Genomic DNA, 13,683 nt, shown 5'->3' with positions numbered 1-13,683 from the left:
TATGCAATGAGACATAAGTCCACGATGGCGCTCTAAATCCCTTTATTTTTTGTAGTGTAATCATACAGTATAGTATCCAGCAGCACATTGAAACAGCACAATTGAATATGTTTCTCTCTCTCTCTCTCTTTATCTTTCTCTCTCTCTCTCTGTTTCTCTCTCTCTGTATGTGTGTGTGTGTGTGTGTGTGTGTGTGTGTGTGTGTGTGTGTGTGTGTGTGTGTGTGTGTGTGTGTGTGTGTGTGTGTGTGTGTGTGTGTGTGTGTGTGTGTGTGTGTATGCGTGTGTGTGTGTGTGTGTGTGTGTTTGTGTATTAATAAAATAATCGCATAATAATTACATAATAATAAAATAAAACGGCTGTGTGACGTCAGAGGTCAGAAAATGTATGTAAAGTAGAGAATTTGAGTGGCAGCTTCATGCAGGTCCTTCACCTTACTGGTCAAAAAATGCCGTCTTTGATAACTCTTTTTGTTAAAGGTTTTTTTTGGTCACAATGTTCCATGTACCAATGTCCATGTTGATGGTTCATGATAAAAAGTACTGACAATAATGCCCCAATATAATATAAAAGCTCTATAGCCTAAGGCAGCTGGAAGTTCCACATGACCCCACCCCCCACCTTCAGCACTTGCCTCCCAAAATGTCTGTGTACTGCATACCACTGCAGAGTATTCACTCACCCTGTGTGTCAATCCACGCACTTGTGCACCTCTGGAACTGTGTTTCAGTGCCTAGGGCGCTCACCCTGAAAATTTAGATTGAGCCAGTACACTGAAAGTGCAAGGATGATCCCCCAACAATGGCGGAAAAACGCAGTGCTTGAATGATGGACACTGCACGCACTAAACGGCCGCCATGTTGACAATGAAAAGGAGGAAACGTGGCATTCAGTTCAGTTGAAGAGGTTGGTCAACAGTCTCCTAATTCTGTGTGTAATATTGCTGAGACACCAACCTTTTCCCAAGTATTGTGTGATTGCCAACCCAAGTATTGTGTGATTGCTGTCATTTGGGGTGAAAGAAACAAGCACCTGACCCTGTGCATTGTAAGCAGTAGCCAACCGATATTTTGGCGAGCTAATGCCATGCTCAGCCGTCACTTCCAGTAAGGGAACAGTGCATAGTCCTCAAATTTTTCCGCAACACTATTCACTGAAGACCTCAGTGAAGTGCGTGATTTGAGACATAGCCTAAGTGTTTAATTAACACTGCATTTTTATTGTGTATGATCCTGATGATGTGTCTAAAATGTAAAACAGACCCTCCAATTACAAAACATACCAACAGGATTATCACACAGACTCATGGCAAAAGTGGTGAAGAAAACAAGAATAAGAAGATAAAAAAACGTTATATCTTAGTTTTCCTAGTTTCACTCGGCTATGAACGTGTAAAGGTGTGTGATTGCAGTTAGAGCAAACAACACTGAGAGATGTAGTCAAATCAACATACAGTTACTGTAAAAACACGTACACAATGTACAGACACACCTTCTTCACTCAAAGTTCGTTTCTCTTCTCTCGTTTCTTCCTGGTTTGCTTGTTCTTCTTCTGCTGGTGAAAGGCCTTTCCATCTGACTGGTGTTTCCAGGAGACATGGCCGACTGGCTGGCCACTTTCCTGCAACTTCTGGCGAATCTGAGGAAGAGAGTCAGAGGACGAGAGTCAAATGGAGGCATACATACTTCCAAATATGTTCAGTGATATATTGAAATCTCCTTAAATATATATATACTATACAGTATGTATACAGGATATGTGTATATACACACACACACACACACACACACACACACACACACACACACACACACACACACAATATGAAAAGGATAACGGCCAACGAGGGGACCGGTTCCACAAAACTCAGCGGCTCAGAACGGCTGAGAACATGTGAATGGTTCCAGCAGCGTAACCCCTTATACAAACCCCAACTCCGATGAAGTTGGGACGTTTGGTAAACAGTGAATAAAATCAAAATGCTATCATTCTCAAAACATTCAATCTATTCATTAGATGGAGAATAGTGAAAAGACAACATATTAAGTGTTAAAACCGAGAAAAAAATATTGTTTTGGGGGACATATGTACTCATTTCTAATTTGATAAATCCAACACGTCTCAAAAGAGTTGGGACGGGGACAATAAATGGCAGCAAATGTCGAGGAAAACTAAAAACAAAACAAAAGACAACACTTAACAGTTAAATTCATTAACCGATGAGATGATTTTATATAAAAAACAGTGTTAATTCCTATCTTGGACATGATTTCACCAGCTTAAATGGTGGGTGTATTCCTTGTCATGTTTTGCAATGTTTTCCTTTCTGTAGTGCTTACAGTGTGACAGGTCTTGACCAAAAACCCACCATTTTATCACCTGCTGGTCCTTATGATGGAGCCAAACTGTTAAAACATAGTAGAGAATGCAATTTGACCTTACTATGTGGCAGTAATCGAAGATCTCCCTTCAAAATATAATGCATGAGTGGCTTTTCATGCTGTTTAAAACCCATTTATACCATTCAGCACTGTATTTAACTCTACAGATGAGTGAGAACATCTTAACCAATGCACTGCTGCACCCTCATGCCATCATGGAGGCTGACTTTTGAAGCTAGCACTAACACAAGTTGGATGGTCCATTTTCACTGTAGCACAGGATGTGCCATGCTCTATTATTGTCGAAAAGAATGGACTTCTACAACTTCTGCTGACTTCTGTAAGCAAAGGACAGTTTCCCATGTCTTCTAGGTCTATTTCAAGTGAGCTCAGGTGCTTAGGAGAATGTTACACCCCTGTATCATTTGCACGCATTAAGCATTCTTAATATGGTCAATTTTCAATAGCTCTAGCACTCCAGGAATTAGAGTGAGACTACAGCCAATATATATTTCATGATGTCATGAACCTATACAATGATTTTATTAACAAAAATATGTCTTATATACACTTAATCGTGGTAAATCAAAGGGAATTCAAAAATGTATGTAATAACTATGGTAATTATTCCCTTTGCATCTTTAATTCTGAGTGACTCAGCCTCTCTGTGATGATCTTATACCTGGACACGTATATTGTCCGTCAGTACAATTCATTTTGAAATGTTCTTCTTTGTTGTTTTATCTTATTTGGATGTTTACTAAATTTCACTGATCCCCGTCCCAACTCTTTTGAGACGTGTTGGATTTATCAAATTAGAAATGAGTACATATGTCCCCCAAAACAATATTTTTTCTCGGTTTTAACACTTAATATGCTGTCTTTTCACTATTCTCCATCTAATGAATAGATTGAATGTTTTGAAAATGATAGCATTTTGATTTTATTCACTGTTTACCAAACGTCCCAACTTCATCGGAGTTGGGGTTTGTAGGTACATTGTGCAGGAAATGGTCAAAAAAGGTACTGCAACTATGCTGCTCATTGAAATTGTGTCGCCTATTGCCAAATATGATCTTTTTGTGAAAGTTTATTAAGTAATAAACTTAATTTTTCTAGTAGGGCCCAAGTACAGTCATTTTTGCAGCTAAAAATGCCTATTTCCGAAAATGTTCATGTATGAAAAGTGCAATTTTCCCAGTCATAATGAATACTTAGAATTTGATGGTGGTGGTAAGTATTCATGAAAAAGGTAACATTAGTGAATGGGTAGCATGAATTCTGGAAATAAACAACTAAAAATCTCACACAGTGTCCCTTTAAATACCATCAGCATTCCAAACGAAGATTCTATACGCAGCTAACTTAGTCACATGCTTGATGCTTGACCGGTTCCACGGAATTAATGGTCACCCCATCAGCCAATCAGAAAAAAGAATTCTATTCCGTTGCGAAGGCATAGACATATATTTTTGGTGACTGATGAAGGTTGGGAGAGAGGATTGGTTCTGATGGAATCTGATGTTAACAAGCTTGTCAGTGAATGGCTGTATAGTATAAGGCTATGATGAAGGAATCCACTGTTACTCACCTGCTCGGCCAAAGCTGCCTGGATGGCTGGGTCCTCCATGTTGACAGGGGCGTCCATCTTTATGGCAATTTTCACCATCTGTGTGCTTGGGACTATGGAGGAAGGCTGTTAGCTTTTCTTTTCAGTCTCTGTCTCTGTCTGTCTGTCTGTCTGTCTGTCTGTCTGTCTGTCTGTCTGTCTGTCTGTCTGTCTGTCTGTCTGTCTTTCTGTCTCTCTCTCTCTCTTACACACACACACACACACGCGCACATGCACACACGCACGCACCCACACACCCACACACCCACACACACTAATGGCACGCAAAAAACGTGTGACAAACTCACCACTGTTACAGATGAAGGCCTTCTTTTCTGAGCACAAGCTGTCAGCCCATCCACCGTCCTGGTAGTACGCACAGTTCTCCTTGCCTGTTGGAATGCTGGGACGATCCGGTTGCCAGGCACGGAATGTGGATGGGTTCTGATCTGACCACTCCCAGAAGTCTCTGTAGAGACCAATTGATATAGCAGATCCACCACTCAATTCCATCAGCTTTGTTTGCTCCGCTGAATTCCTGACACTGGCCAGGTCAGTGTAATGCTGACGGCAGTGGCTCTGTGCGTCATACCAAGATTTTGCCTCTCTGACGTAGACATATTGGTTTTCTTGTCCTTCATTCGCTTCTGAACAATGAAGAAAACAAGATTCGTTAAAAACAATACAGTATCCTATTGTGAACAATGTTTCAACAAACACATAAGAAATCTCTAGTCTACAATATGCATGGACAAAGTTTAATGCAGTATTTGTTGAACTTACAACATAAAATTAAGGTTTATATACTTATATTACTTTGTTGTTTTTTCACCATATACTCACACATGCGCACATTTGACAGACATTAAAATGTAGTAACACTTTATGTTGATACACAGGGTCATTCTATAGGCCTACCAATAAAACAAATCTCTGCATGCATATGTTTTTGGTGTTTTGTTTTTTACTGAGATTAGTAGAAGCAATTTCAAGTCAATCATGCAAGAAGTTCCGTCATGGCCTGAAGATCTCCATCATGGTCTTAAGAAAAATGAAAATGAAAAAAATCCATCTAATTTTCAGAGCATCTAAACCCCAAAAGGGATTTCAATCCTAACAGCCAGTAATATATCAGAATTGTTTGCGCCAAGATCATTCAATCGGCTTGGGGAGACACTGTCCCTGCCCAACATAACAGGGGCAGCAAAATAAAGTGTAACTCAATGGATGTGAGGGTCATTAACATTTAAGGAGCTTCGTTCCAAAATGTCATATATCCGTTTTGGAACATTTTGGGAAATTTCCATTTTTATCTCCGCCAAGGAAGTAATGTTTTTGGTCGCGTTGATTTGTCTGTCTGTTTGTCTGTCTGTCTGTCTGTCTGTCTGTCTGTCTGTCTGTCTGTCTGTCAACAGGATAACTCAAAAACTTGCGAACAGATTTGGCTGAAACTTTGTGGAGTTGTTGGTAATGACTTGTGGAACAAGTAATTAAATTCTGGTGGTGATTCGGAGCACAAACCGCCGGAACCCGGACCTTTTTAAAGATTCTTCACCATTGCTGGCATATAAATCTAGATACCCCTAGTGACCAAAAATGTAATTGCGGAAACTCCCAGTCCTTGGCGGAGGTCTGCGCTCTCTGAGTGCTTCTGGTTGTATTTTGCATTGCATTGCAAAATGCATTTTATATAGGTTTAAACAGTATGTTCTCAAAGTATTTCATTGGCAAGAATACACACATACTGTAGATGATAAGACTTCTGAACAGTGCTTGTCTATCTGTTTTTACTCGCTTCACGCCGACCAATTCGACAGTTTCTCTCATGAACAGCAGAGGGCACACTTCCAAAAATAGGAGCCAAATGGGGCACGAGGCGCGAATCTGTATGAATGGTCTGCCGCATTCGATGTTAATTGTTAATTAATTGTTATCGAGCCAAATGGTGTTGGTAACACACGTGTACAGGCCCGTTAAAACACAAAATCCCTCCAGAATTAAACAGAAGTCTTGATTTCTATGACCATACATCTACAAAAACCTGCCCAAAACCCGTTCTTAAAGTCATAGATAGCAATCAGAAACCACTTAATATGGTCACACTGTCGGGCGTCATAAGAACCCGAAAACCATTCTTTATATATATTCTACATTGATCTCGTTTACATCAGAAATTCAATTCGAAATCATCTCACTTTAATTCTGAATAAAACTCAATTCCTCTTTGAAAACATCATGTAAACACTTACCCAACCAGAATTAAGTTTATTCGGAATTAAACTTAATTCCGAATAAAGTGGGTGGTTTATTCCGCTTTTAATTCAGAATAAACATGTTCCTCTGTCATGTAACCTTTTATTCAGAATTAACAATTCCGGTCGTTCCACGCATGCTCGTTGGCCACGCGATGGCGCAAGACCACATGCTCTTTGCTTCCTTGAGAAAAAATGGCGGACTTCCGCTCGATTTCCTACATGAAAGTTTAGCTTAATTTAAAGTCCCTAAGCGACTATAAATGTTGTGGCTTCCATGTTTTGTAAAAATGCACCACGAACTGAACAAACTTACCCCACATTATCCTTTGACCACTCGTTTTTCTAAGATAACCAGGTAAGCTAACATTAGCATTTTAAGTGATCCACATCTTGGGGCCATACTCATGGACGGCGTGACGTTTTCCATGTGCGTTACGCCCATTTGTGGAAAGCAACCCATGCAAGTCAATTGGTGATGTTGCGGTTTAATAAACGAAAGATACTGACCTGTAGATTAGCGTTGTTCACGCGCAACATGGCGAAAACGTGTTGTGTTGCCGGCTGTTCAAATAATAGAGCCAAACAGCCGTGGCTGAAGCATGGACTGTGTTCATTTAGACAAGCCGATGTAGCATGTAGTTGATGAGACATTCGGTTTGTTTTCACCCATAAAGGGGCGTAACGCACATTTACGAGTAAAGTACTCTGATGGCCGTTCATGAGTATATGCCAAAATGTGACCCAGCTGAAGCAAATATGTTAAGGCTGAAGATGATTAGCTGTCCCAGAGGTCCTGGAGGTTTGGCGAACACACCCCACACCTTATTTGGCTCGCTCATCACGTGTGTCCTCTATCCAATCGAAATGCTTTGTTTTCCCCAGATGGTAATTCAGAATTAAGAGTAAGTGCCATGTACACGTCCCAAAATAACTTTAATTCCGAACTATTTAATTCCGAACTATTAATTTGGAATTAAAAACATCATGTAACCGTAGCCAGTGTTAAAGTGTTTGTTTTTTCTTTGTGTAAGAGAAAGAATTCATGTCTAATTCCACCACTGGTTATTCCCAATAAAAAGTGCAAAAGTCAAGAATGGTGCATACGTCATTTTGCAACGAAACTCTTGATGTGCAAGAGCATCAGGGTGGAGCAGCAATAGGTAATACCTTGTATGAATTCATTGCTTGTCTGTTCTTACTGGACCATCAAAAAAGCACATTCTCGTGTACAGTAGACTGATGACCAAACTATTTCTTTTAATTAATAGCCTACAATAGTGGCATTAGCTCTAGTTGCACCACCTGACGTCAGGTACTACAAATGTTAATTATCTCCTGTTATCCTTGGGGTCTATTTGACCCCTTTCAATGTTTAACGTCTGAAAAATACATGAAGTACATAATTCCTTTGCTTAATCTTTGATGACTTTTCCTAAATATATGGGGTCAAGGTGAAAAAAGTGAAATTTCCACAAAAATGTTTTCCCTAAGTGCTGTACACGTTTTGGTTCCATCTGTGTTCCTTGGGGTCAATTTGACCCCACATTATTTTAAGTTTGTTAAACATATATGGAATATTCATATTTTGCCAATATATGAGTGATTCTCTAATTCGCCTACACTTTTAAGTCCGTGGATTTTATTTGGCAATTCCACTAACTATTAACTGCATCCAGTGATGTTTTGGACATTAGAAAACATTTATCTTTCATATAATACAGAAAGTGTAGACATAGCATTATTTCCCTCAGCAAGAATGAATATTTAATACTGGTTTTGGGCGTTTTCATGCCGTCCTGTTTTCCAAATGTCAGATTCAGTCTTCATATTAGCATGTAAAGAAACTTGTTTTGCCCAAGACGATTGCAAATGTTGATTCACAGTAATCATCACAATATGACAAAACTGTCAGAAAGACCACTGTCCTTTCCATTATACATGAAATTAGCCATTTTGTGTGTGTCCACGAAAACTGTGTTAACCGTGTCACGGTCTGAAACCTCCTCCATAAATCAGTAATGGTTTGGTCTTAGGTCATACGAATAACATCACGTGATGTCATAACCTCTTTGGCAGGATACGGGAAGACTTTTTGGTAAATTTTGAGCTCCATCCTTCCATAATTTAATCCATTCTTTTTCATGTTCTCATAGCGGGAAAATTGCCTGTCAACTGTGTTATCAACATATTCATAAGAATCTGAATTAGAAATCACATGTAGAAAAACACAGATAAAGCATACAGATGCATGAATTGATTAAGGTGTTGTGGTGGAACTTCTGAGGTCCTCAGTTAGCACAACACCATAAAAATGGCTGAAATGTCAACGGTGTTACCGTCAATGGTGTTACAATTAAGTATGACAGTCAGGGTTGCCAGATGAGGCTGATGATTTCCAGCCCAAAAAATGATCAAAATCCGCCCTAAAAACCCGCCCAATTCTATTGATTTATATGGCAGTGGGAAGGTTTTTCTGATAAATGCCATTTTTTACCCGCACACGGCCATCCTAAGCAGCCCAATTGGGCGGGAACCAGCCCAATCTGGCAACACTGATGACAGTTGAGGAGGAGTATGTTTTTGCCAATTTATATCCATATTATATATATATATATATCCAAACAAAATAATTTGTGTTCTAGGGAGATGGGTTTGTCTGCTCTGTTTTTTCTCCTAAAAAAGTGCCGACTTGTTCCCCTGCACTGTTGACCGTAAAACAGTTGAGTAACACGGTTGACTGTTTTGAAAGTGTTTTTGCGCTATTGATCCCTTATGTGTTGGAAAAATCCTATGAACATACACTAGGGATTATCTCTGGAGAAGGAAGTCTTGTGTAAGGAGGGTGACTATACTCAAATCAGACGTTACAGGGATTTATGATGAAAAATGTGTCAGTCTGTATCACAGTGACTCATAAAATCCTACTTATGAAGCTCAACAATCACATTTTCTATATCAGTTGCACAGATTAATGACAACATTACTGCTAAGGGACATAAGCACTTTCAAACATATATTGTTTCAACTCTGTAGTATTTTTATATATGTTTGAAATGACATAGTATTTGTCCATAACACTGTTGACAAAATAATTAAGCAAATGTTCGCTTTCATTAGAGTATTTATCAAATGATTTAAGATTAAGATTGGCAATTTGTTTGTTTGGAAACTTAAATATATACACTATGTAAACATCTAGGTCATTTAGTTGAAAAAAAATACTGATAATTGACATCTTGCTTTTGCCAAAAGCGTAGGGGATTCGTAGAATCACTCATATGTTTCAATCTGTTCAGATAATGTCAAATACATGAACACAAGTTATTTAGAACATTTTGCTTTATTTAGGGCTCTAATAACAATGTGTATGATGCAGACGAGGCCCAAAACTAATTCAAGGCAACTTTTGGGCAGTTGTTGCACATCTTCGCCTAGTCATGGATTAGTTTTTTTGGTGTGTGGGCTGTGTGTGGGGGTGCTATAACTTATCTAAAGGGCTTTTTTATGTCCCAACAGAGCAACAGTGAATATCTGAGGCATAAACCGGTGCAAAAGTTTTTACTTATACAAATGTAATATGGTGAAGGTGGTCTGCTTCACCATAGAGTTCCCCGTGCAGGGTTTAACCAATACAGAGATCCAAGAGGCAGTGATTTAGAGAAAAATAGAACATTCTTTTATTATTTACAATAAGTATATAAAAAAAGAAAAGAAAGAAAAGGGCAATTTGACTGTCTGGGTAGCAGTACATACACAGTGGGCCCCACTACTACACTACCCTAGGTGACCCCCCAAACCCAGTTCTGGCAAATAGTGAAGACACTGCACTCATGTGAGAGCCACGCGGCTCAGTAATCCACAGCAAACCATGTTATACACACATTGAGGTGCTGACACACAAGTGGACCCTTGCTGCAAGTATGCTTGAAAGCTAGAGGCAAACAGTTATTGCTACCCAGAGCAGTTCAACAAAGAAAGAAAATAAGAAAAAATAACCAGAACTTAATCTGGCCAAATACACAAAAGACAGTTTAAAAAGACCTGGCTTGGAGGTATTTTTACAAGGGGAGAAAGCGGCACAACACTGAAGTCACAGGTGCCGCTGGCACGGCGAGGTCCTAGTGTACTCCTTGGCGTGGAGAATGTGCTGGGTCAAGCATGTGAACACTTCCCCTGGAGCCGACCTGCTTGTCGGCGTTGGCGTTCCCAATGGGACTGTGCAAATGTTGAGCATCAAGTGGTTCTGTTGGCGATAGCCTTGCACTACAACCAGAGTCACCTCTGTGCTAAAACAACTGTAGCCTTAAGCTACAATGGGGGGCTGCTACTACCCGCCCTGTGCAAAACAACTGAAGCCATAAGCTTCACCGGCTCAACTTCTCCATACTATACACTGCCCGCAGCCTTAAGCTACACGGGATCCATTTCTTCAAGCTCCGACAGACATTGCAGCCTTAGCTACAAACAGAGCAACATGCTCTGGGTAAAACATTTTGGGAAGTTTTCCTCTTCCTTTTATCTGTCCTGTGGTTCAGGCTTCCGGTTACAGAAAACCAGGGTTAGTATCAAGTCAAGTCAAGTAGGTTTTATTGTCAATTTCTTTACATGCACTGGTCATACAAAGAATTTGAAATTACATTTCTTGCTTTCCCATACAGACATAGACTAATCTAGGTAAGGACATAGACAGTATAGACATAGACAGTACTTATACATGGACTTAAGACAGTATGGACATAGACAGTGCTCATACAGACATTTAAAGTGCAAGACTGGACAACAGAAGACTTGTAGAGGACATACATTAAGAGGTATTGTTGTGCTTTTGTGCTTTTCCTAAAAAAAGTCCTTTATAGCGTTCTGACATGGTAATAGTAGCATTTTGAAGAAAAATAAATATTAAAAAGGTCTGTCAAGTACACCAGCAGCAGTGTGTGTGTGTGTGTGTGTGTGTGTGTGTGTGTGTGTGTGTGTGTGTGTGTGTGTGTGTGTGTGTGTGTGTGTGTGTGTGTGTGTGTGTGTGTGTGTGTGTGTGTGTGTGTGTGTGTGTGTGTGTATGTGTTTAGTGCAGGTAGAAGGTGCGGTGTGCGTCTGTGTGTGTGTTCGTGTGTCTGTGTGTGTGTGTGTGTCAGTGTGTGTCAGTGTGTTTATGTTTGGGTTTAGTGCAGAAAGTGCAGTGTGCTTGTGTGTGTGTGTGTGTGTGTGTGTGTGTGTGTGTGTGTGTGTGTGTGTGTGTGTGTGTGTGTGTGTGTGTGTGTGTGTGTGTGTGTGTGTGTGTGTGTGTGTGTGTGTGTGTGTGTGCATGTATGTTTTGAGTTAGTGCAGGTTGAAAGTTCAGTCACAAGTATAGTAGTGCAGGTGGAATGTTCAGTCGCAGATATGGTGGTGGGGGATGGGGGGTGGAGGGTTGTCAGTGGCCTTGCTGGCTAGAGGCTGACAGTGGAGGGAGAGTGGGTTGAGTGTTCAGCATCTTGATCGCTTGGTGCATTGTGCTGCTCGCCAGCCTGGTGGTACGGGAACGGAGGCGCCTGTACCTCTTTCCAGAGGGCAGGAGGCTGAACAGTTTGTGTGCAGGGTGGCTTGTGTCTTTGATGATCATCAGTGCTTTCCGGGTGAGGCGTGTGGTGTAAATGTCCTGCAGGGAGGGGAGTGGTACTCCAATGATCTTCTTCGCTGTGTTCACAACACGCTGGAGTGTCTTCCTGTTTTTCTCCGTGCAGCTTCCTCCCCACACTGTGATGCAGTTGGACACGATGCTCTCTATGGTTCCTCTGTAGAATGTTGTCATGATGGAGGGTGTAGCACTTGCCTTCTTTAGTTTTCACAGGAAGTAGAGACGCTGATGGGCCTTCTTCGCCAGTGATGTAGTGTTCAACAAAGTGCTCCCTCCACTGGGAGGGAGTGTATATGTGTGTGCTAATGAGTGCATGTGTGTTCATTAACGTGTGTAGGCTACATGTGTGGACATAAAAACCTCATAACAGTAGGCATAAGGCGCAACACCCGGTCACACTGATTTTGTAGACATTTAAGTGGCTGGGGTCAAAATGACCCCATGGATCACGGATGTAACCTAAATCTGAGGATAACAGGAGGGTTAAATGGATCCAGACTTAAAACTAACATAACAAAGTACAAGGTGCTTTTTATTATTATTATTATTATTATTATTATTATTATTATTATTATTATTATTATTATTATTATTATTATTATTATTATTTTACAGTGACTGGCAACCTCATCAGCCAATCAGAAAGGAGAAGTTAAGGGAGATACTAACTGACAAATACAACTTTTCATGAGAAGTCGGCGGGGTAAATGTGTGTCTCACCATCATAGCACACAAAGACTCTCGGGGTGCTGCAGAACTTGGTGGAAAAACCTTTATTATTCATTGCTCCACAAGGCTGACCGCGAAGGTTGTTGGGCTCTTTTCCGGACCATCTTATGTACCCTGTCTGCTCCAAAGTAAGGCCATCAAGGGACCATTTCCAGCCCTTGACATCATCATGCAACCCTATCCAAATGCTGCCACTGTAACCTAATTGTTGTACGTATTCTTTGAATCTTGTGTGGTCCTCTTGGCTTGCGATGGTGACCAGGTCACTCTGAGCTTTCTCTCTGCAGAAGTTTTGGGCCTCGGCCCAGCTGAGAGGATGAGACTCAAAGTGGTATTGAGCAGGCCCACAGTGGCAAGAGGAGAACACACCTGTTGGCACACATGATGGATGTAGAGAGGCGGTGTACACACAAACAGGCAGCATAGCGCAGCATTCATAGTAGGCCTATTTGGTCTATGTGAAATGAAACGCACATAAACACATGAACAGAAACAGAAACAGACACACACACACACACACACACACACACACACACACACACACACACACACACACACACACACACACACACACACACACACACACACACACACACACACACACACATATCTGCCTCACCTGTGAGTAAAAGGAGCAGAGCTATGGTGGATTCCATCACAGCAAAGTAAAAGGACGTCTCCAACAGAACAGAGTCAGAGCATGTTTAGAACATCAGCAGATCCTGTTAGGACACAGTGCAAGTTACAGTTCCTTTATAAAGGACATGAAGGCGTTTAAGAGCTTCCACATAATCCAAGATACACACAATACCCCACACAACAGACAGAAACAGGTATAAAAAGCACACATGCATGCATGCACGCACACACACACACACACACACACACACACACACACACACACACACACACACACACACACACACACACACACACACACACACACACACACACACACACACACACACACACACACACACCTGAATGAATGTAAACAAGCTCCTTATTTTGGTGTTGGTTTGTAGCCAATCATAGTACTTTTTATTCAGATATTTGGCACAAAATGGACTTTCCTTGACCCGATTTGTGGGTCAT

The 13,683-nt window shown here is 40.8% G+C and overlaps 1 protein-coding gene across 1 annotated transcript; it reads right to left on the bottom strand.

The window, feature by feature from the left end:
• Nucleotides 1-1,481: 1,481 nt before the first annotated feature.
• LOC134437062 (lymphocyte antigen 75-like) lies at nucleotides 1,482-12,922 on the bottom strand. Its single transcript, XM_063186499.1, has 4 exons — nucleotides 12,580-12,922; nucleotides 4,299-4,637; nucleotides 3,973-4,064; nucleotides 1,482-1,638 (listed from the first exon to the last, which is right to left on the bottom strand). Exons 1-4 carry the CDS (start codon nucleotides 12,641-12,643, stop codon nucleotides 1,501-1,503), a joined length of 633 nt encoding a protein of 210 aa, XP_063042569.1. The 5' UTR covers nucleotides 12,644-12,922; the 3' UTR covers nucleotides 1,482-1,500.
• Nucleotides 12,923-13,683: the final 761 nt, after the last annotated feature.

This window comes from Engraulis encrasicolus, chromosome 21 (assembly GCF_034702125.1).
Source record: "Engraulis encrasicolus isolate BLACKSEA-1 chromosome 21, IST_EnEncr_1.0, whole genome shotgun sequence".
Lineage (NCBI taxonomy): Eukaryota > Metazoa > Chordata > Actinopteri > Clupeiformes > Engraulidae > Engraulis > Engraulis encrasicolus.
Note: the sequence above shows the minus strand (reverse complement) of the source record. Positions and strands in the feature narration are given on the sequence as shown.

What these genes read in the sequence shown, in the direction of transcription:
- LOC134437062 (XM_063186499.1), bottom strand. Translation starts at nt 12,643, where the DNA reads ATGAATAATAAAGGTTTTTCCACCAAGTTCTGCAGCACCCCGAGAGTC. An exon ending in AGTCTTTGTGTGCTATGATG is followed by an intron (nt 4,638 to 12,579) that starts GTGAGACACACA and finishes TTCATTGTTCAG; the next exon opens with AAGCGAATGAAGGACAAGAA. An exon ending in AGGCAGCTTTGGCCGAGCAG is followed by an intron (nt 1,639 to 3,972) that starts GTGAGTAACAGT and finishes TCTCTTCCTCAG; the next exon opens with ATTCGCCAGAAGTTGCAGGA.